The sequence below is a fragment of the Gorilla gorilla genome, chromosome 21 (assembly GCF_029281585.2).
Source record: "Gorilla gorilla gorilla isolate KB3781 chromosome 21, NHGRI_mGorGor1-v2.1_pri, whole genome shotgun sequence".
NCBI classification, from domain to species: Eukaryota; Metazoa; Chordata; class Mammalia; order Primates; family Hominidae; genus Gorilla; species Gorilla gorilla.
In genome coordinates this window covers 50,032,463-50,055,776 of record NC_073245.2, presented here as the reverse complement: position 1 = coordinate 50,055,776, position 23,314 = coordinate 50,032,463, and the positions used below count along the sequence as shown (strand labels likewise).

The window sequence follows — 23,314 nt, the reverse complement described above, 5'->3', positions numbered from 1 at the left end:
AACAAAGGCTTTCCTGATTTTAAAGCTAACAACTGCTCCTTTCTAAAATTGCTGGGAGCACCTTGACAAACCACTCTGCAACATGACCTCCTCTCCTCCCCATCATCTTCACACTGACTTCAGTCCCCACCAGCAATCTCTGTCTGCAGCCTTTATTTCATGAGAGTGGACTGTGAGCTCTGTGAAGGTAGGGCCCTAGCTCAGTACACATCTATGCAGCCAATGAGACAATGAGAGGAAAAAAGACATCTCTGTTTTTTTGTTTTGTTTGTTTGAGACAGGGTCTTACTGTCATCCAGTCTGGAGTGCAGTGGCGTAATGACAGCTCATTGCAGTCTCGACTTTCTGGGCTACACTGATCCTCCCACCTTAGCCTCTCAAATAGCTAGGACTACAGGTGCATGCCACCACACTCAGCTAATTAAAACTTTTTTGTATGTGTAGAGACAGGGTCTCACTATGTTGCCTCGGCTGTTCTTTGAGCTCCTAGGTTCAAGTGATCCTCCCGCCTTGGCCTCCCAAAGTGATGGGATTACAGGTGTGAACGATTGCATCCAGTCAGACATCTGGTTTGGGCTATGAGCTCTCAGGAGTGAGAACTCGGTGTGGGGACTTGTTCGGCGTGACTAGCCCATGGGCCTAAGAAGGCAGGTGCTCAATACATGCTTCTGATGGCAACAATCCATTTCATAATTCTGTTGGTAGCTTTATGGCCACCGTTCCTTCTGACAACTTGGGCTCCTGTCACTGATGGAAGCCCTTGGGATCCTGCTTTCCACTCTTCCACATTCAAAGAACTCACCACTATGGTCATCAATCTCCACCAAGAATCCTTCAGAGACTATTTAGACACAGATAATGCACTTCTTTATTTGCCCGGGGGGCCAGCCTGTAGCAACACAAGGCTACTTTTCATCTCGGCTCCTATGAGGCCTCTATCTTTGATGTGGAAATGAGTGAATCTACTTGGGAGGACTGGATATGAGGACAGCAAGTCTGAGAGGTCTAGGGTTACAAAGGAAACTCCTGTGACTTATTAGAGCTTTGGCCTGGGGGGTGTTGGATGTGTGAAATGCAGCATGCGCCCCTGACAAAACCTGAACCCTCTTTAGCCTGCAGACTGCTAGGCCCTGCACTGCCTGGCAAATCACTAACACTAATTCCTAGCTTCATTTAGTAGCAAATTCATTGGTAATCTGGTAATAGCATTAATGTTCACGAGGTAGTCATGGAGCACTGGACTCATGTCCAACGGGTTTAAAAATAGAACGTTCTCTTTAGTTTCTCATTTGCTCATAATCATGACTTCCTGCTCGAGAACTCTGAAGTGTTCAGCAGTTACTACCAAATTTTAAAAGGGCAGAGAAGGGATTATTCATCCCATTGTATGAATTACAAACCAAAGCACACAGAGGTTAAGTTGCTCATAATTACCAGTTGCTAGAAAACGGATTCCCCAGGGATAGGAATCGTGTCTGATTCATCTTTGATGTGGAAATGAGTAACTTGGTACAGTGTTGAGAACTCGGGCCCTACTAAGTGCCTAATGGCAAGAACACTACCCTAAGCACTGAATTAGGGCAGGAAAATAAGGAAAATGGAGGTAAGGGAAGCCCTGGTTTTAACCACTGAAGAGGTCGGTGGAAGTCACAAACTTCTAGGCAATGGCCAGAAAGTAAGTATAGCGTGCCCACATGTTAAAAAAATTGTAAGTGATAGGTGCTGATTGGGGTTGGGTGAAATGTAAGGGCGTCCTGGAAGAAGTGACTTTTGGGTAAGGTTTCAGGGCGAGTGATGGGCAGAGACAGCAGAATGGAGCACCTTAGAGGTATGGTCTTCGCGTTGTGTGAGGGCCCTACAAGAAACGACTTGTGTTGGCCATACTCTCTGCTCACTCCCCCTCACCCCAGCCCAGCCCAGACAGGCCTGCGTTCCCTTCCTGGTCTCGCCTTGCTCCTCATGTTGGTACTGCCCACTCCTCAGTCTCTATCATCATATATTGAAAGTCTACAACGTGATGTGCCTCACAGAATGTTCCCTGAGAACCCCGAGCAGATATGATTTTTCAGTCCTTCAACCCCCTACACCCTGGATTTGTACCTCTGTTGTGGTACCTCCCACGGCCTGCCTTGAACTAGCCATTCAGATCTGTGCCTCTTCCTTGTGTGCGTTCCTTGAAAGGAAGAGCTGTACTGTGCTCATCTTTGTACCTTAGGAAGCACCTTGTGCAGCATTTTTTTGCTTAGTAGGCTCTTTTTTTTTTTTTTTGAGAAGGAGTTTTGCTCTTGTCACCCAGGCTGGAGTGCCGGGTTCAAGCGACTCTCCTGCCTCAGCCTCCCAAGTAGCTGAGATTACAGGTGCCTGCCACCACACCCAGCTAATTTTTGTATTTTTAGTAGAGATGTGGTTTCACCATGTTGTCCAGGCTGGTCTCCAACCTCTGACCTCAGGTGATCTACCGCCTTGGCCTCCCAAAGTGCTGGGATTACAGGCATGAGGCGCTGTGCCCAGCCCTTAGTAGGCTCTTGGAAAGCATTTGCCAAACAGTATTGAAAAAAAAGAAGTGAGAGGTTCAAAGCTATTTAATGAGCGGTGTGTGCTGAGATTTGCATGGCTGGGGCAGAAGTGAAAACATCAGGAAATGGGGAAGGACTGTGCCTTGGAGGGCGAGCTGATGGTAGGCATACAGGCTGGCCAGAGAAGTCAGATATGATGGGCTACAGAGTGTGAGCCAGCACTGTGCAGGAAAATGTCATGAATCAGAATATGCAAACAGCCAAATGATGGACACATCGGCTTAGAGCATCGAGAGGCAGGTAGAGTGCATAGCTGGAAGACCAGGGCATCAGCCTACGTGAGAAGGGGAAGGGAAGAGAAGAGGCCCCTGGAGGTCACAAACACAGGAACCTGGAGTGGAACTCATTCATTTACCCACTCAATAGAGATGTCTTGAACAGCTAACTGTGCCAGGTGCTGTGCTGGGACAGCAACGATAAAACAGTCTACATAATCGAGGTGCTTATAATCTAATGAGGTTAATGAATATGAAATTATTTTTGAAAAATGTAATAATGACTATTATAAAGGACCTTTCAAACTGTACTGAGTGCTGTGGGAACCCAGAAGAAGGCTGGACTAAGTCTATTTGGGGGGGTGGGGTCAGGAGTGCTTAAAGAAAATGTAACATCTGAGCTGAATTTTGAAGGAGTTTGACAGGCTGAAAAGGACATTCCAAGCAGAGGAGATAAGAGCATGCACAAAGGCACAGAAAAGTCAACTTGGAGAGAACAACAGTGGGACATCAGTATCACTAATGGAAACATTAGAAAAGGGTAAGGGGAGGCTTTTTTTTTTTTTTTTTTGGCTTATTAGATCACAGCTTTCGGTAGATCATATTATTTTTGATTGATTACTACATACTAGGCATTGTGTGAGGCAGTCTGGATAATAACTACTGCTATCATTACCCACCTACTAGAGAGGAGCAGCTAGTGTTACTGGGGACTTACTATGTGTCAGGATAGTGCCAAGGGCCTTCTGTATATTAACTCCTTTACTTCTCAGAAATATTGAGAAGCAGGGGCCAGGCGCTGTGGCTCACACGTGTAATCCTAGCACTTTGGGAGGCTGAGGTGGGCGAATCACTTGAGGCCAGGAGTTTGACAGCAGCCTGGCCAACATGGCGAAACCCTGTTTCTACTAAAAATACAAAAATTAACCAGGAGTGGTGGTGCACACCTGTAACCCCAGGTACTTGGGAGGCTGAGGCAGGAGAATCACTTGAACCTTGGAGGCAGAAGTTGCAGGGAGCCAAGATCGCGCCACTGCACTCAGCCTGGGGGACAGAGCAAAACTCCGTCTCAAATAATAATAATAATAATAATAATAATAATAATAATATTGAGAGGCAGGGATTCTTACCCCCATTTTAGATGAGGAAGCTGGCTCAGGCAGAACAAGCTCCTCAAGGCTAGTGGGTGGCAGAACTGGGACTCAAACCCTAGTCCATGCTCTTTTCATGCTACCATGTTTGTGTGGGTATAGATTTCAGAGCTGTCTGGAGAACAAAGGAAGACATTAAATATTAGAGTGATAGGGAGGCTCAAGAATGGAGCTTAGCAAAATTAAGTTTCTCTAATTAGGTCAGAAGTACCCCTGGTGATTTTTTCCATTTTCATACTTTTCTCCATCATCTGATCTTCTTTTAACCAGGCAGGTACACCCTGCACCTTCTAGTTTCTCTATATTGTCATTTAGAAAGGACAAACTCAAGAGAGCAATGCCAAACTCCACTTTCTTCTCTTTCCTCAGAACTTCAAGACTCTGACAATGTTCAATGCGACATTCTACTTTTAGCCATATGGCCACATGATTTGAAAGTGAAATTTTCAAATGTAGATCTGAGATACGACTATAGCTCATCTCCAAGAAAGGCATCATCATTGCTGCATTGAACATGCACAGAGATGAAATAGAGATTGGCTTCTGAAGACGAAGTTTCTGCCCTGACAGTTTTAGAAGTGCCATAGAAACCAGCATGCAGTGAAGTTGACTGTTGTCAGAATAGCACCTTATCTAGCCTGTTACAACTCTGTGGCATGGAATATTTACTGCTGAATGGATTCAGGGAAGCCAAATATAAATGTGTACTCAGTGTTTAAAAGGAAATAAAATAAGCAGAATGATTATGGAAAACAAGAAAGTGAGAAAGTGTGGGCAGTTCTCTATCTTCTCAAGTTTTGGTCTGTTTTAAAAAGAAGATGGCATCACCTTTATTCTCTGCCCATCTTACTCCATACAGACAGTGTCAACTTCTAAATGGATTAATACACTTCTGACTCCTTTTATGGGTCCCCAAGATGCCACATAGAAAGCTGATCTTGAGATAAGGACTCGAGATGATTCCTTGGCTATCTGTGTGGATGAGGTAGAGCTGGCCATCTGAAAGAACTTCGAAGGGTGCCTGAAACTCCAAAATGGCTGTTATCAACTCCACTCATGATCGGATGGCTAGGATTCAGTCTCTGGAGAAGCAATGTAAAAGTTCTAGAAAAAAATTATCATCACAAGCTTCTCCCTGCCTTATACCTTCCCTCATCAAAGGTCCTGGAGGAAGTGAAAGAGTCTGATCTATAATACTCTGACCGTTATGCACTAAAGATATGTAAGTGGACTTGTTTCTCTAGTGGTAGGGAAAAACTGAATTATGCCCCACTGACCAATGAGACATGTTTTAAAAATGGCTAGACAAAGAACTGAGGGAAGTTAGCTGGCCCGTGTGGAGATCATACCTGCAGCCCAACCTCCTCAGCACATGGGGACTGAACTAACAGGTTACAAATATCCCATTCTAAAGAAGGCACCCAGCTTCCCCTTGCCTCCTTTCCCCCTCAAGAGACCTTGTGTGAGTGCAGGAAGCATTCAAATTAGATACTGGAACTCCTCTAAACTATGATATATATTATACATTCTACAAATAAGTTCCTCTGCCAAGGTGGAACAGAGTACTAAGAAGATGGGATCAGATCCCAGCTCAAATACGAATTTACTAGTGTCCTTAGGCGAGTCATTTAACTTTTCTTGGCCTCAGCTTCTTCGCTTGGAAACAGGAAGACTGCACTAGATCAGGGAAGGCAAACAGGGTTCATCCCAAGTGCCAACTCAACCCACTGCAGTGAGTACAGAGTATGATACAAAAAACCGTCGTGAAGCCGAGGCGAAGCTCAGTGGGAAATAGCCCAGAAATCACTAGCAATGCCCGCCCTGACTGCAGGAGGGGAGGGTGGCAGTGTGCCTCACCCCTGTTTCCCTGATCCGGTGCTCTTGAAGGTCCTTTTGGCTTTGATAATCTGTGGCATGTCTAGCCAGTTGTAACGGATTTCTACCTGCATATGGGTATGTGGATGGATTCAGGATGTTGGCTGATGGCGTTCCCAGAGAGAGGAGCCGCTATGAGAAATGCCTCAAGCTGGAGACACTTCACCACCGCAACAGGACATGATGGCCAACACTGATGATTAGCTCATCCTTTCATCAATAAATCCATCTTCCCTGGGACAAAGACACAATCCCTGGATCTGCTGTGACATTAGGCCATTTTAAGACAACAGGGGCATGCAAATCACGTACACTTCAAATGGGAATATGATGAACAGAGATTTAAGGGACGTTCCAAGAATCCAGTAACTTCCTTAAGTGTCATAAATATTTCTCACTTTACAAAACTTCAGAGTGAAAATCTATATGTACGTTGGACTGTATCTGAACAAGACAGGAGAGTTAAGATTTAAAGGGAGTCTTCCACAAATCAATTCACTCAACTCTCACCTTTGAAGAGCCTGAAGGTGACTGCCTTCTTTGTGAAGCAGTGACAACTCAGCATCCATGCAGCATTTTTTACTGTGCAAAGCAGGGCACCTGCATTAATCTTACCTGCTGTACATGCCCTGTGTTGGGTATGTACAACAAATACCATTTTCAGATTTCACAGATGGAAAAATTGAGACAGATACCAAATGACTACCACTGGGTTTCAGTTGGAGAATTGAGTGGAATGTGATTCCATAGTCCCAGGCCTTCTCTATTAGTTCTTTCACGCTGGCAAGAGATGACAGCAAAAACTGAATCCTAACAACAGTGAAATTTCTCGAGTCCTTACTCAGCGCCAGGCACCGTGCTAAGCACTTTCACGGATTTCTCATTTTTCCTCGCAAGAATTCCAAGAGTAAAAACTATTACTATTTCTACTTTTCAAATGGGAAACTGAGGCTTAAAGAGATGAATCTCTCCTAAGGCCAAAAAGCTCACGGGGAACAGGAAACAGAACAGAAACAGGACAGAAACCCATGCAAATTTGGCTCCAAGGCTGTGTTCACTTTCATAGTTCAAAAAAGGAAAAAGTCTATGTTTTATGGACTTTTCATAGTATTAGCATATAAACAAATAGATGGGATATTTTTCTTTATGCCATATCTGGAGACTAACGCAAACCAGTAGCATTAAAATGTAAGGTCACCTAGCTTCTTGGCCTATAGTTTCCCTATAAATTCAAGAAACTTTTAAAAGGGAAACAAAAATCTATAGCTACATCAGCAAATTCCACATGCAATCTGAGACAGCTTAAAAAAAAAAAAAAAGAGAGATACTCTGATAGGTTTTGTTCTGTTAATTCCATAAGAGAGGGCTAGAATAAAAACTTAGATGGTAATTCAGTGAATGGTGCATTAAGTAGAACAGATTGCAATTCACAGCAGCATAAGCCTGTTTAGGGGCTGCTAAAATAAACAGATTCATCTCCAAAGATACACAAGGAGGTGGTATGTGTAGCGCCAAGGTGCCATTTCCGCAGGGTTGTGTGTGTGTATTTCCCCCTCTTCCAGCCACATACTCACTTTAAATGTTAATCTGTCCTTGGGAGCACTACTAAATCACCATCTTTCCACATGCCTCCATCTCTTTCAGCAGTCAAGTCGCAAGCCCTCCAAATAAGCATGCGGATGTAATTTCTAATCTACCGCTGACAGGCAGTGAGCTGCCCCTTGCTGATAAAAGCAGACAGTCATAAAAGAGGCTGCTATGAAGCCAACATGAACCTCTCTTGCCTTAATAACACGGGACATGACTCAGAGCCGAAACCTGAAGCCTCCACTCGGGTCTCTAGTCATGGGTGGGAATTGCCTCACCATTTGGAAAATGCTAGTTGCTTTCTTCCAAAGCAAGAGGAGAAACTTGAACCACGGGAGAGGGAAGTAACTAGAGATGGGAGAAGCATCAACACCAGCAAAACAAATCTTCCTCCAAAAGCTTCTAAAATAGGGCAGACTATTAGAGAAGAATCCTGGAAACTGCAAGTCTTTTAGCTGGGGAAACTGAGGCTGAAGAATCAGTAAAAGAAAATTCTTTCAAAAATGCACTGCTAACTGATGGCAGTTTTGGTAAGAATCCAAGGCTCTCAGGCCACAGCTTTGCCCACAAACAAGTGACTGGCTACATGTTAGTTCTGTCTCAGCACACATGCACGTTGCAGGCTTTTACAAACAATCTCATTAATCTTCAAAATGACCCTATAATAAAGCTATCATGAAAATGGACACACACACACAGGGCAAGGCATTTCCCAAGGGAACAGAGATCACGTGTGGCAGAGCTGGGATTTAACCTTGGGCTTGCATGACGCCATACTCATGTTCCTTCCATATTACCATGATGCCGCCATCGCAAGTGTGATGCAAATTCTAAATTTACTTAAATTCAGTCAATTTCTAAATTTACATCCCCCGCTAAAAAAAAACCCCAGAGCGCTCACTTGAATTTTGACAACTTATACTCTGGTCTTGAGAGAATCAGTACTTCTGTGATAGCGATGCAATAATACAAGGCTGAAAACGACAACCCTACTGGAGAAAAGGAGAAAGTAAGTAAGATTAGTCCCTATTTGTGAAGACTGAGAGTTAGTTTAGAGGGAGAGACAGATAAGCATGCAGGCCCAAAATACTTGTAATAATAGCTACCACTTAGGGCATACTTCCCTGTGCCAGGAAATATTCCAAGTGATTTACATATACTGCATTTACTTAATCCGCCCCACAATCCTACATGATAGGTACTATTATTCTCATCCTTTCACTGATGAAGAAACTGAAGCAGAGAGTTCAAGTAACTTGCTTGTAATCACCCAGCTGGTAGGAGTCAGAGCCAGGATTTATGTCTACACAGCCTGGCTCCAGCGTCCCTGATCTTCAGCCTGAGGCTGCAGTGCAAGGGTGCACTTGGGGCACACAGGAGGGGCTCCAGGTGGTCTCAGGGAAGATTTTCTGCAGAAACTGTCAGGGAAACGCTAAGCAGAATGCTTAGTATATGACAGACACTCAATACATGTTTATTGACTAATTTGTTTGCCAAAATTCTGAAGGATACATAGTAATACATTAGCCAGCTTCACGAAAGGGATGTGGAAAAGATGGCACAGAGAGGTATTCTGGGCAGAGTTCAGAGCAATGGGCCAATGTCTAGAAGGTTTGAGAAAGCACAAGGTCAGGAAGTGTGAGTGGTACAGAATGGCTTTTGCACATCACAAGGGTGAGGGATGTATCTAGAGCAGCCAGCAGGGGCCAAACTGGGCGAGGCACCATGAGGCCAGCGCAGGAGGTTAGACTGCATCCTGAGGGCGATGCAAGGCCACTGTTTACTATGTTTGGGTGGAGAAGTGCATACATGAATTTACATTTTAGAAAAATCTCTGGTTGCTGTGTAGAAAATGAACTGGAGGGCCCAAACCTACAGATAGGCAGACTAGTTAGTTAGGCGGGTGCTGCACTAATGGAAGAAAACAAATGATGGTAGCCTGAATGTAAGTGTTGGTAGTAAAGAGAGAGAAAAGTGGATAGGCTGCAGAGATATGAGAGGTAAAGCTGACCAGATTATGAGAGGTGGGAGGTGGAGGGAGAGGAGTAAACAGATGATGCCTATTTTTGATCTGGTCAAACTGGTAAACTGCCCTAATATGGGCAGTAGGGGAAGAGATTATACAGGGCTAGGGCCGCAAGCCTGGTTTTGGACTCGCTAAGTCAGAAGAGCCTATGGGTGACGTCCGGGTGGCAGCTGGCTACGTGAGTCTGCAGAGATTTGGGAGGCCCTGGCACTTAGCCCCGATCTCATCAGATCTTGCAACCAGCCTATGAGCTTGGTACGGGGAGAGCCTATTAGCACCACTGAATGAGGACAGAGAGGATCAGGAAGGCAAAACAGTGCCCAAGGTCATACTGCAAGGTAAGTGGCAGAGGTGTGGGACCAGAATTCAGGTCCTCTGACTTCTCTTCCAAGAGTAAAAAGGATGATTGTGATTGGCAAGGGGGCAGGCAGGGAGGCAGTAGAGGGTGAATGAGCAAATGGTTGAAACTGGGTATTAGAGAGGTAAAAGCACGACGTCCTCTGCCCCCAGCCCCCCATCACAAGCTTTTACTGGCTGTAAGCTGTGTTTTGGCAAATCTATGGACTGAGAAAGTTTGGGAACCACAGGTTTAAAGAAGAGCCTAGGCTAGGCGCAGTGGCTCAGGTCTGTAACTCCAGCACTTTGGGAGGCTGAGGCATGAGGTTTGCTTGAGCACAGGAGTTTGAGAACACCCTGGGCAACAAAGCAAGACCTCGTCTCTACAAAAAAATGCAAACATTAGCTGGGCGTGGTGGCACGCACCTGAGGTCTCAGCTACTCGGGAGGCTGGGGCAGGAGGATTACTTGAGCCCAGGAGTTTGAGGCTGCAGTGAGCTGTGATCACGCCATGCCACTGCACTCTAGCCTGGGTGACAGAATGAGATCCTGTCTCAAAAAAAAAAAAAAAAAAAAGCTGGCAGTGGGAAGGGAGCTGGGAGGAACTCTCAGCAGGATTCTTTTTCAAAGCTTGCCCCAGAATCTTCCAGCAAGTTAGCAGAAGAATTGATGGCAGCCTCACACTTTCACTGCCTACCATCTCACCCAGTGTGTTAGGTGCATGTACCCCCCACATTCACTCCTGCACTTCACCCCCTTCCATATAAATCTTTAAATGAGCTTCGAATGCAAAGGACAAAGTCTGTTTAAGACATCAAGTCCTGTGGATACTGTTTCATTACAAGGAGTCCATCTTTTTCTTTTCAGGTAAAGCCTGGAATGATTTAACTGTGACAAAATTAGCATGCAATTTGTAAGTCATTATGGTGCAAAGTAGGTGGTAAGAACACTTTATTGAACAAACCTGCTGAGTACAATTTTCCCAGGAACTAAAAAAGAGAAAACCTCTCTCCAAGGCTCTCCTCCCTCTTTTAGAAAAATTCCTGCTAGTACCTATATAATCATGTCTTCTTTCTGACAGTCAAAAGCCAGGCATGCTCTGTACACTTAGCCAATGGAAACAGGAAGGAATCAACAAGAAGTCAGGATGCCTTCCCAACAACAGGCATCTTAGTATTTTCTGGGCTTCAAGTCGTTTGGAGAGTCAGGTGAAATCTGCTGAGACAAGAACCCTGGATATTTACAGATCACAAGAACTGCTGCTCACTAGATGGGTCTCAAGAATTACATGCCCTTGAAAAGTTCAGGTCAAATCTTGCTCACCAGAAACCCCTAGGGTATGTCCAGAGACATTATGGCCCTGGAATCTCACAGACTTTGAATACAACATAAAAGCAGAAGGCCACTGCCCAAGACATGGAACTCTTTGCTAGTTAGAGATTATTGTAATATGTGATTTGAACTGAATGTGTATAGAATTATCTATCAGTCCTGTTGATTCTTCGAAGTAGTATTTTTCCTTATGAAATATTGCTATAGTTATGCCACAGAATCCACAGAACTGCACTTAAATATTTTTGGTGGCAGGTCTAATCACAGAGAAAACAAAAATCAGGGTTAAAAATTCGTGTTAAGGAATAATGCGGAAAGCGCAGGGTGACTCGCCGTATCTTCCTTAATACTCACAGACAGATATTAATTTCACCTAATGAGCAGTGGTCTTTCATTTACTGAATGTCAGGCATGCTGTCCTGAGAAAACGATGAACAAGAGAGATTACAGTCCCAGAGACAGAGAGTAAACAAATAAATGAAATAATTACAGGTTCTGAAGCAGCTAGGGAGAGAGGGCTCTCTTACAAATGGTAATCACTGAAAGTCTCTCTGAGGAGGCGACATTTTACTGAGACCTGATAGCAGAGAGGAGGCTCAGGGCAGAAGGGAGTGGCAAATGTAAAGAAGGAAACAAAGGCTGTCTGGCAGGAGGGGCCTAGTGGCAGGAGAAGGGGTTGGAGAAGCAGGGAAGAGTCAAGTCATGCAAAACCTTGCAGCAGCAGGGAATCAGGACAGTGGGTATGTACACGTGTGCAGGGGCGGGGCGGGGGGACACAAACAGTCCTTGTAGAGAAAAGAAAGCTAAAGCTTCTCTGACCACCTTCTGTGTGCCAGGCCCTGTGCAAGCAGCTTTCATGCATAATACATTCACTGACACCATATTCCTACATACATAACTTCTCAAAGTACACAAACTGGGACATACACCTTAAACACAAAACACCATCCAGGAAGAAAATAAGGATAGGGCAGTTCAACTGTTTGCCCACAGTCGGAGAACCAGGATAAAGCCTGGCTACAAAGCCCATGCTCTTCCTCTCACACCCTCCACTCGTGGAAGGTACCCTCTTCTCTCCCGCTTCACTTGGCTTCCCACTGCTGCTCCTTTGCTGTTTCACTCCAGGCTGGAAATGCCCTAGATATCCCTACCTTTTTAGGTTCAGCACGAATGCTCAGCCACAAAACTAGCCCCCCTAGAGTTTAGGATGACTCTAGCCTTAGATGACCTCTCCCCACTCCCCGGATCCTCCAGCCCTCGTCTGCGGCACCACCCCTAGGCCCATTCTTTTCTTGGCACTTTTGCTTCTCACCCCCAGCTGGTGCCTGGCCTTGCACATTCCCAGAGCGGGCACCTCATCAACATTTGCCAGATGACTAGATTCTCTCTAGTGACCTGGTCAACTGCAAACCATGGGCACTTGCACTGTGCCCAGAGAAGTCTGAAGTTCACAGGGAAGGTGATGGCTGAGACAATAAAAATACCAATACTTGAGCTTGTTATCTTAGGTTTTTTGGTTGCAGACTTGGTGAGGTATGTGAGAGATTATTCACTACTGATTTGATAGTCAATGTCTTCAAAATGCCTGAAAAAATAAGCATTCAATTCAAGTCGACAAATATTTGCTAAGCTCCCAATTGGTGTAGGACATTCAAATTTAATGGGGGCAAGGAGACAAACTGTCTGCAACTTCAGAGAGAAGACGGCATGAGGCAGAGGTGAAAAGGAGGTCGTATTGTTCTAAGTCACTTTACACCTGTGAGGCGGCTTCATCTGCTAGGATGGCGCCTGAGTGCTGGCAGCAAACACTGCTCACAAACGCATCCCTCACCCCTACCCGCCCTGGCTCTCTGCGTAACATTGAGGCTGCTGAGCACTAATGGCCTTGGAATGTTTGCCAGTGCCCAGCAAAACGGCCTTGGCATCAAGGAGACAGATGTTTGTCAGGGAACAGCACGGCCTTGGTGCCCGTGGCACACAGCAGCTCTGTGAATGCTGGGAGAGTGGCTGCAGCGATTACTCTCCGTCAGTGCTAATCAATTTCACACCCTCTTCAATGCTGATAATAGATAATCTTTTGGGAAGCAGGCCAAGTTTCCTAACAGCTATGTGCAAACTGCTCCCTGACACCCAGCCACTTACTCGGTCTCCCTCAAAAAAAGTCTAAGCTGCACCTCAAATAAAGCATCTGATGGTGCCAACGCTCTCTTCTGCTAGGCGACTCCTTCTGGCAAGGAGGATGCTCTCAGGAAAAGGACTGCTTACTAAAAAGGCTTACTAAAAGGCTTACTAAAAAATTACACAAGAATTCCAAAGGAAGCTAGGAAATTCTAGCAGCAGCAGCAGCGGCAGCTTCTACTTACTGAGCAAAGTACTTTCTATACTTTATGCTTAGTCTTCATAATAACCTTTAACGCGAGGTGTTTTGTTTTTATTTTTTGAGACAGGGTCTCGTTCTGTCACCCAAGCTGGAGTGCAGTGGCACAATCTCGGCTTGTTGCAACTCTTACCTCTCAGGCTCAAGTGACTCTCGTGCCTCAGCCTCCCGAGTAACTGGGATTACACGCGTGCGCCATCATGCCCAGCTAATTTTTGTATTTTTAGTAGAAATGGGGGTTTTGCTTTGTCGGCCAGGCTGGTCTCAAATTTCTGACCTCAAGTGATCTGCCCGCCTTGGCCTCCCAAAATTTTTGGCCTACCCTAAAAAGGTAGGGATGTCTGGCCTCCCAAAGTTCAGGCGTGAGCCACTGTGTCTGGCCCAAAAGGGAGGTGTTTTTATTCTAATTTTACAGATGAGAAAACAAAGCTTAGGAAGGTCACCTCGATTATCCAAAATCTCAGAGCTAGAAGTGGCAAGATTACCTTTTCTACTAGACTGCTGCACCTCTATCTAGAAGACCAGTCTGTCACTGACCAACCTGTCACTGCGCCTTTAATTCATTCCATCGTCCAAAAATGGCAGTTACCAAAGGTTGTTTAACTTAACCTGAGGGAATGAGGGAAAACATGAAGCTTGAGGGGTTGGATCACCTTGGCTAGTATCACTTTATAGCCCAGAAACTGAGGCTACATGAGGCATAGTGACAAGCAGTGATTTAAAGGTGGTGCTTGCTCTTAAATCCTAGGTCCCCTGACTCCCAGGTCTTCCCTTTGCCACCCCTCAAAACCTCCCTAGCAGATAACATCGGGGATTCCGTCAGGGCTGGAGTTCTAACTGTCTCATGGCTGTTTCCTTACAAAAGTCCAGGGAATTTCAAGTTGTTTCTAATTATCATTCAGATAAAGAGAAGGAGTACATTATTCCCACAATTTAACAACCACTGAGTGTCCTTCATGTCCAAGTTACTGTATAGGGTAGAAAAGATGGAAATGGAAATTTTAATTAAAGAACAAAGGGGTTGGGGTGAATTGGAATGAAAGAATTGTGGTGGAACATGCTAGTATCTAAAGTGCAGCCTCAGAATTTAGAGTCTCTGCCTTTTATCTTGCAGTAGTATCACTGTATAAAAGAAGAGAGCCCCAGTTAATCAATTCAATCAATCCACAAACTTCTGAGGACTTACTCAGTTTAGGGATCATAGGGAAATCACAAGAATGAAAAGCACAGCTACCTATCTGCTGGTGTTCATGAATGAAGGTACCTTTTATGAAAGGGAAGAGGTGGATAAGAAGTGGCAAAGAGAAACAGGACAGATAACAAGGTCACTGTCTCCCCACATCCCCACAGCCCTGGTCTCTCACTCTGGCCTGAGGCATGCCCCGAGGGAAAATGCTGGTGTAATTCCCAATGCAACACAGTAGCCTTAGCTGGATGGTCCCAACACGGGAAGGAGGGGAGGGCTATGCTAAAATCAGTCCTTCCACCAGTGAAGCTCAAAAGCCTCAAGTGTATCTTTAAGAAAAGACTGAAAAGGATGGAGTGATGCGGCAAAACAAGATCACAAGGAAAATGAGGTCTCCTGTAGACTTGGAAAAAAGTAAGCCAGGCGTCATTTTATAATGTGACTGAAGACTTGAGAAGTGTCTTGTAGGGGAGCGAATACAAATTGGACATTGAACAGTGATAGGAAAACTTACCCTGATTAAGGAATACAGATGGAAAGCTACAGTGGCCAGAGATGGTGGAGAACAAAATGGAAGGAGGTGAAAAACACAGAGGGTGGGATAACACCATAGTAAGCACAGCCCCTCAAGAAAAAACATCCAGCAGGTGTCACTTCTCTTAGCAACCATCAATATGAGAAAACAAGGGTCAGCCCTTCAGAACCTGCGGTTTGGCTTGGCTGCAATGCGTCTGAGCTTCCGTTCTCTAGGTCTCCAGTTTTCCATCTGTAAATGGAGTAACTGGATTCCAGGACCATTCAGTTTCCTTCCAGCTCCTCTATGCTGTGATCACCCTTCCTCAGCATGCCTCCTTCAGGATTTCAGAAGCCAGCAAGTGTGAGTACTAAGACATGCTCTGCCAACATGGTACCAGGTCACAGCCTTGTACTTTGGCCAGATTTTCGAAGAGAAGCTCTTGTCAAGGGTGCCTGTGCTGTCCACCCAGACTCCCAGGTCAGACCTGGATGGATGCTACACATACTTCTTCCTGAAAGGGTGTCACTCGTGTCAGAAGAGCAGTCATAACCACTTGGCAGACCATCATCTGCTCTACTTCTACAACATGTTAGATGGCACTGCTGCCCTTACCTATCCTGTGGGGTGATGGGAGGAACACAAGGGACCCAAATGGAGGGCAAGTGAGGCAAAAGTGAGGCAGGGATACGTACGTGTTTTTCCCCTTCAATCTTCTTGTCCGCCACCTGCATTGCACCCAGATATTTAAAATGCAACTCCATTAGTCTGTCAACCTGAAAGAGAGATTTCACAGGCTTGAGTGAGAAGGAAAGACAACGCACAGCAAGAGAACAGTGGCACTCCTATTCATCTCACTGTCGCTCCCTTACAAAGGGAGACCCGCTCTGGCACTCCTTACAGCAGATGAGAGAAGCTTTGCTTAGGGACACATCAGGAATGGATCAAAGGGCTGGGGCAGAACAAAGCAAACACTTAGGATGAATGCAGTTTGAACCAGGCCCATTCCCGAAAGGAGGCTATGCATTCTCAGCCCTTCTAGAACTCCCAGGAATGCACGTTGTTAAAAACAAATAAATAAATAAAAATTCAAGTCCCTTCTTGCCAAGAGAAGGAGCTTGAAGTTACACACTTGATATTCACTTAGAACTTTACAGAAATTTCTTTTTTCAAACTGAAACCTTTCATGTTCAGATTCTGCCCCAGAGCTGATCTTTTTTTAAAAATGCCTGAGTAAAATCTTTTTAGTTGCTTTTGAGTCAGAAGAGAGCAAGAAAACCTCCTTCAGCAACTTTAAAAAAGGCCCTGACTTTTGCTTGGCAATAACTTAAAAATCAGTTTTAAGTTGAGCAAAGTCATGCTTCAAACATGGCTTGAGGAACACTCAGTGGATTTGAAAAAGTTTTGTTTTTTCCCCAAGACTCCAAAATGACTGAAGAAACACTGTGAAGCCAGCCCAGACTCCTGACTTATCTTTTTATCAGGTTGGCACCACCACAGCCCTTGGCAACTCTGGCATTCATTTACCCAGGAGCTGATACTGATTGCTTAATAGGTGATGTTCCTGCAACATGCCATCAGACAGTCTGAGAAGACTGTGGTCAAACCTTCTTTAGCCAACACTGATGACCCTAAGACCTTAATGTTGCAGCTTATAAAGTATTTTCATGACCATTATTTCCTTAAACCTTAAAAAAAACCTGACAAGGTGTGCAGGGAAGAAAGGTAGCAAACCCCATTTCAAAGATGAGGAAATTGAAGCACAGATGTTAACTGATGTCACTAGGGTGACGTGACTACTAAGATCTCCGTGTCCTAACTTGATGACCTCTTCATCATGCTATACTCCTGGTGAGGGTAGAAAAAATGGTCAGAGGTAGCTCAAAGAGACAGTCTTAAGCCTTTCTTGGGTAAGTTACATAATGTCTCTAAGCTTCAACTGCTTTGCCTGTCAATGCAAATAATAACTATACAAGGATAAATAAACCACAGTGTTGTAAGAATATATGCAACGATGAAAGTCATCTTCTCTATTATCCAATCCATAGTAGTCACTCAATAAATGGTAGCTCTTATTACTGTTAAAAATCCTATCATCTGGCATACTAAAGATATAAAATATCCATCTAATCTCATGTCACTGCGTTCCCAGCTTCCATAGCCCAATCCATCTAATGTCATGTAATTGTGTTCCCAGCTTCCATAGCCCGATCCATCTAATCTCATGTAACTGTGTTCCCAGCTTCCATAGCCGAATCCATCTAATCTCATGTAATTGGGTTCCCAGCTTCCACAGCCCAATCCATCTAATTTCATGTAATTGCGTTCCCAGCTTCCACAGCCCATTTAGGGCAGGCTCTACCATTTCCTTATCATTATCTTCATTTTATTACCACCACCTTAGTAAGACCTTATCTAATTCACCTCCCACTGACCCTTCAAGATGAGTATTGATGTCCCCATGTTGAAGCTGGTGAAACTGAGGTTCAGAGTGGCACACATCTCAAAAGCAGCGAAAACAGGTTCAAATCTCAAGTCTGTATCCAAAGCCAATGCTCTTAATCACTTTGCTATCCTGTGCAGCAGCCCTCAACAAAAATCCTAGTCTAATCCATGCTCTTTGGGTCTAAAAATCCCCTCAAGTACTAGTGGTATCGTCCTCAGTTGTTACTACTCCCAGGAGAATGCATTTGGAGATGAAAAGCAGAATAACCAGAAGAGCCTTTGACACGCAAAGCAACAGGGCCCAGGTGCCAGAAAAGAGAATTTTAGGGTAGGACCACTCAACCCAGTATCCCTCAGATCACATCAGGTAAAGAGCCTTTCTATCAGTCCCAGTCCCAGCTTTACAGTCCAACAGTCACCCACCTTCTCACTGTCATTTTCAGTGAATTTATTCAGAAGCCGGGTCCGCTGCTGCCCTCTCAGGTTCCGCAGGAGGGAAGCCAGGATCGAACAGACATGCTCTGGGTTGGGAAAGAGAAAAGAGAACATGCTGAGATCAGAGCAGTAATTATTACCTCTCTTCAAGCCTCGTCTGGTTCTATTGAGGGCAGAATAAGTAGGCCTTTCTGACTGCTGCTATTGATTAATAAGACAAGAACCTAAATTGTGCCACTAAAAAACCGAACCAAACTTCACATTGCACAAAAAACATATTCAAAAGGGATGAGATCCTCAAGGACAACTTGAGTAAGTGAATCAAAACTAAGTTAGAATTCCTTTTCTGTCTGGAATTAATTGATTTTTATTGTCCACAACAGAATCTCAAACTAATCCCACCTTTACAGAAATAACCTGTGAATAGAATATGAACACCAGCCATGGCATGAACAAATAATGGAGATAGACATGCTGTATCGAATTCTCAAATTACCTTATAACTTTCCCAAGTAAACAGCCTGGAATTAAATATGAAATATGATAGGGACCCAGTGCTATCACTTACATTCTGGTGCAGCTAACATCCCCGCTTCAAGTTTAAAGGTGGCTGTACTATAAGCACTTCAAAACAGTTAACAGGGCTTTCTGAGTTCAACAACCCAGCGGCTTCTATTATGAAATACTATTCTTCTACTCTTGGAAGAAGAGGGTAATTCAAGGGTATATTATAGGCTTCGGGTGAAAGAGATTCTTTTCTTTAAAAAGAACTTTCAAAAAATCAAGAATAATGACCTTGAAAAGCAGGTGACAAAAGTCTACTCATGGAGAAATGGCAGAACAAAGTTTATTTTGAAATAAAATGCTCACAGTGTGAACAACAAACAGTTTATTTGAAAACTGATGAGCATCTTCCTATGCCAAAGTTACCTTGGATTCCCAAGAATGTCACCTGACTACTGAGGCCACAAGGAAGCATTCTTACTTCTCTGATTATAGCACGGATATAATTTTGTGCCAGTGTGTTTTTCTTCACTTAATAAGCATTCCCCACCCCCTCGTTTCCCTAATTTCTTAATGTTAGAGTTATTCAGTCCTTAGATTTCTATTTTCTATATATATTCACTTCCCTGGTAATCGCATCTTGTCCTATGGCTTTGAAAACCATTACATGCTGACAACTCACAAATTTGAACCTATAGGTCAGTCCTGTCCTCTGAATGCTGACTCATATATTCAGCTGTCTACCTGCCCTCTCCACTTGGCTGCCTAACATCCTATCAACTTTTTTTTCCTTAATTTTTATTTTGAGACAGATTCTGTCACCCAGGCTGGACTGCAGCAGCATGATCAGGGCTCACTGCAGCCTCAACCTCTAAGGCTCAATCAATCCTCCTGCCTCAGCCTCCTGAGTAGCTGGGACTACAGGTGCACAACACCATGTCTGGCTAATTTTGTATTTTCTGCAGAGATGGGGTTTAGCCATGTTACCCAGGCTGGTGTTGAACTCCTGGCCTCAAGCAATCCACCTGCCTTGGCCTTCCAAAGTGCTGGGATTACAGGTGTGAGCCACTGTGCCTGGCTGGTTCTTTTAAACTTAATGTCCAAAAACAAGCTCCTGATCTTCCTCCCTAAACCTGTTTCCCATAGTTGTTTCCATCTAACTAATGGCAACCAGAATCTCCAGTTTCTCCAGCCAAAACCAGTGAAAATGCCTTTGATTCTCTTCTTTCTCACATCCCACGAGAAACCTCATCAGCTTTACCTTTAAATCATATCCAGTATCCCACCTCTTCTGACTACTACCACCACTGCTACTACATTACCCTCATTCACATCACCACCATTTCTTGCTTGGAATAGTCAATAGCCTACTAGTAAGTCCCTCTCCTTGCACCCTTGTCCCCTTTGGCCTAATCTCCATAGAGCAGCCAGCATGATTCCTTAGGTTAACACCTAAAGTCAGGTCTGTTTAAAACACTCCAGTGACTCCCCAACTCAGACTAAATGCTGCTTCTAACGTCAGGCTCTTCCTGCCTCGGGGCTTCTGCACTTGCTGTTTCCTCCGCCTGAAATGTTCCGCGGCAGATTATCTGCATGACTTACTCTTTAAATCTGGTTTTACTCCACTGTCATCCTCTCAGCGAGGCTTTCCTTTGACCACCCTATTGAAAAATGCAATGCCTCACATGGCTATTCTCAAGTCTTATCTGCTTTATTTTTCTCTTCGTCATGTGTTACCTTCCAAAATACTGTATCATTTATTTATTTGTTTTGTTCACCATCTCCCTTCAATTAGAATACAAATTCCCTGAAGGCAGATATTTTAAGTCTGCTCTGTTCATTGCCATATCCCCGGTTCTAAAACAATGTCTGGCACATGGTAGGTGTTTTGGGAATACTTGCTGAATGAATGGGAAGAAAGCAGGCTATCGATATAAAAGTTTTCAGTGGTGGAGGTGGGCATAGGGGCAAACAGGCCACTTTTGAATTCTGGATATGTTTCAAATGCCTTCAAATACCTTTTGCACTTTTATATATAATGCCTATCCCAAATTCACAGCAATACTACCTTTGCATTGCTAATATGCTTTCAAATTGTTCAGTTACAAGATGGTTCTTAAAGAGTTTTTGTACGTGGGAGTAGGTAAACGGCTTTTTCCAAGGGTGCCATCAATTTCAATAACATATTTCTAATTGGTAGAATCCACTTTTTTAGGTATTGAAAATATAACATTTTTCTTAAAATATGCTGTGGACAGAGGTACTATATACCTTCTCAAGACCCCAGGCTCCCCCAGTATCTTCCTTTCAACTTTTATGTAAAGCTGGGATTGAGGTGGTGTAACCTCCGTCTGCCGTAGTCACTCACTGGGGTGGGATGAGGGTAGAAAGTAGTGGAGAGAACGGGCCCTGCCTTCACAGGAAGACAAAAAACCCCATGAACCCAGGGTAAGGATGGTGAGCTAACAGAGCTCAGCTCGGGGTGAGAAAGTAGGATAAGAAAGGAACGTCTGTGAAGATGCACTTCAGGGAAAGTGCTCTGACCTTTGTGTATGCCAACGAGAAAAGGTTAGGGGCAGGAAGAATGAGGGACAGAATCAACTCTGTAACCTTGTGCCAACCAAGTTGGAAGTAGCTGTGATCTCTTCAGCTGGTGAACAGATATGGGACAGGCCATAATAAATGCAGTGAATTCTAACAAGATCAGTTCTAAAACTTTGGAATTACTTAGTATGACAGCTGGTGACAACATCCTGGTATTATATATATGACAATCTGACAACCACAGAGGAAGAAAAAAAAATCAGAGCCAAAGTTCTCATCGATTATTTGAGCCAAATTTCTCATCGTATGATGGAAAAACCGAGGCCAGAGAGAAGTGACTTGTCCACAGAGCTAATTGGTGGAAGAGGCAGAACTCAAACTTCAGATTACTCCCTCATCCACTGACCAGTTTACCTCTGTGCCTAGCAAGTGCTGAGTGTTCAGGGCCATAAACAAACAACACAGCCTCCCTAACCTGAAGAAGCTCCTCATTTAGTGAAGAAAACAAAACAATTATAGCACTGTGTAACAAGTTCCATTACTGAGGGAGGCAAATGGGACGTGGGCAACATAGATGAGGGACAACTGACTTCCAAGGGTTCCCACTGGACAGAACCAACAACTGAAAATCTTAAAAAACAAAGAAGAGCCATAGCCAACAACAAGGCAGAGAAAAGGAGAGAAAATTCCAGGCAGAAGGAACAATATATGCAAAAGTCAGTATGAATGGACTGCCATGTCCATGTGGGAGAGGGGAGGCCAGTGAGGAGGGCAAAGGCTGACCATGGAGAACAGAGGCAAGGGCCTACCAGCGAATTTTAAGCTGGGGAGAGACAGCATTGGACCTGAGTTTACACCAATCTCCTCAGCAGACACAGTCCTTTCAGAGATCAAGATCAAGAAAATGTTTCTCTTTCCTGATAAATTTTTTGTATTTCCTTATCAATGTTCCTTCTTTGCCTGGGCTATTAGGAAGCTCAAAGATGAATTTATACTCAACCACAGAAAGCAATTCCTTTTACTGTTTTGTTGTTACTGACTCCCTTCACCCCCTACCAATGGAGTTTAAAATAAAAGCAATGGATGTATGAGGTAAAAATCAAACTACATGAAAAGGTACAACGTGTACTTGATATTTATTGAGCATCTATACTAATATATTTCTTTTCCCATATTCCTTCCACGAACCCATTCTTCTCTCCCAAGAAAAACTACAAGGTACCTTGTGTACATTTTCAGGGGGAAAATTTTGCATTTCATATATATAATAAGTATTCCCTAATATATATTTCCATATCGGCACCCACACTTCATTTTTTAAAAATGGCTATCTAGAATTCCACTGAGCTTATTTATCACAATTTTAACTAGCGCCCCATTCATGGGTATTTTAGGTAGTTTCCAGTTTTGCGTTATTTTATTCTTGCTATTAGAAGCAATGCTGCAATGAGTATACAAGCCCACGTATTTTGACTTACTTTTGCACAAATATTCTTAAAACATATTCCTAGTAGTGGAATTAAAGCATCAAAAGAAATTTACACATGAAATGTTGAAAGACACTGACAAACTGTCTTCCAAAATGGCTGTACTAATGACATACCCACTATTAGTATATATATGAGCATCTGTCTTCTCATATCCTCACTCAGATTGCATATTATCCAACTTAGTAATTGTGACAGCCCAGTAGGTGAAAAATGAGATCTTCTTTTGATTAGCATGTTTTTGTTCTTGTTACGAATGAGGTTAAACATCTTTTCCTATGTGTATTAGGGTTCTCCAGAGAAACAGAATAGGAAATATAAAAATGTACAGGAAAAGATTTATTATGAGGGATGGGCTTGTGCAATTATGGAGACTGAGAAGGCCCGTGATCTGTTATCTGCAGGTTGAAGGCCCAGGAAAGCCAATGAAGTAGTACCAACCCAAGCCCAAACCAATAATGTTTTGCCAACGATTTGGGTATCCCACAGCCCAGTCAACTTAACATAAAATTAACCATCACACTATGTTTACTGGCCACTTGTACTGCTTTTTCTTGAACTGCCTGCCCTTATCCTTTGCTCAATTTTGACTTCTATGAACTCTTTATAAATTAAGCATATTACCCTTTTCCAAATATGTTGCAAATAGGTTCCCTAATTTAACATTTGTGTTTTGACAAATTCTTATTCAAAGCTAAGATTTAGTGCCACCATATTGTTTTGG

At 43.8% G+C, this 23,314-nt stretch overlaps 1 protein-coding gene across 3 annotated transcripts in view; it reads right to left on the bottom strand.

Moving 5' to 3' along the window:
- The window catches only part of CTNNBL1 (catenin beta like 1), a 176,591-nt gene that overhangs the window by 13,643 nt on the left and 139,634 nt on the right, over positions 1-23,314 (bottom strand). For all 3 annotated transcript variants that reach the window (XM_004062122.5, XM_055373497.2, XM_063702283.1), the window contains 2 exons: positions 18,044-18,141; positions 15,871-15,951 (listed from right to left, as the gene is read on the bottom strand). In XM_004062122.5, coding sequence (XP_004062170.1) covers positions 15,871-15,951; positions 18,044-18,141 — 179 coding nt within the window. The remainder of the gene's footprint in view (positions 1-15,870; positions 15,952-18,043; positions 18,142-23,314) is intronic.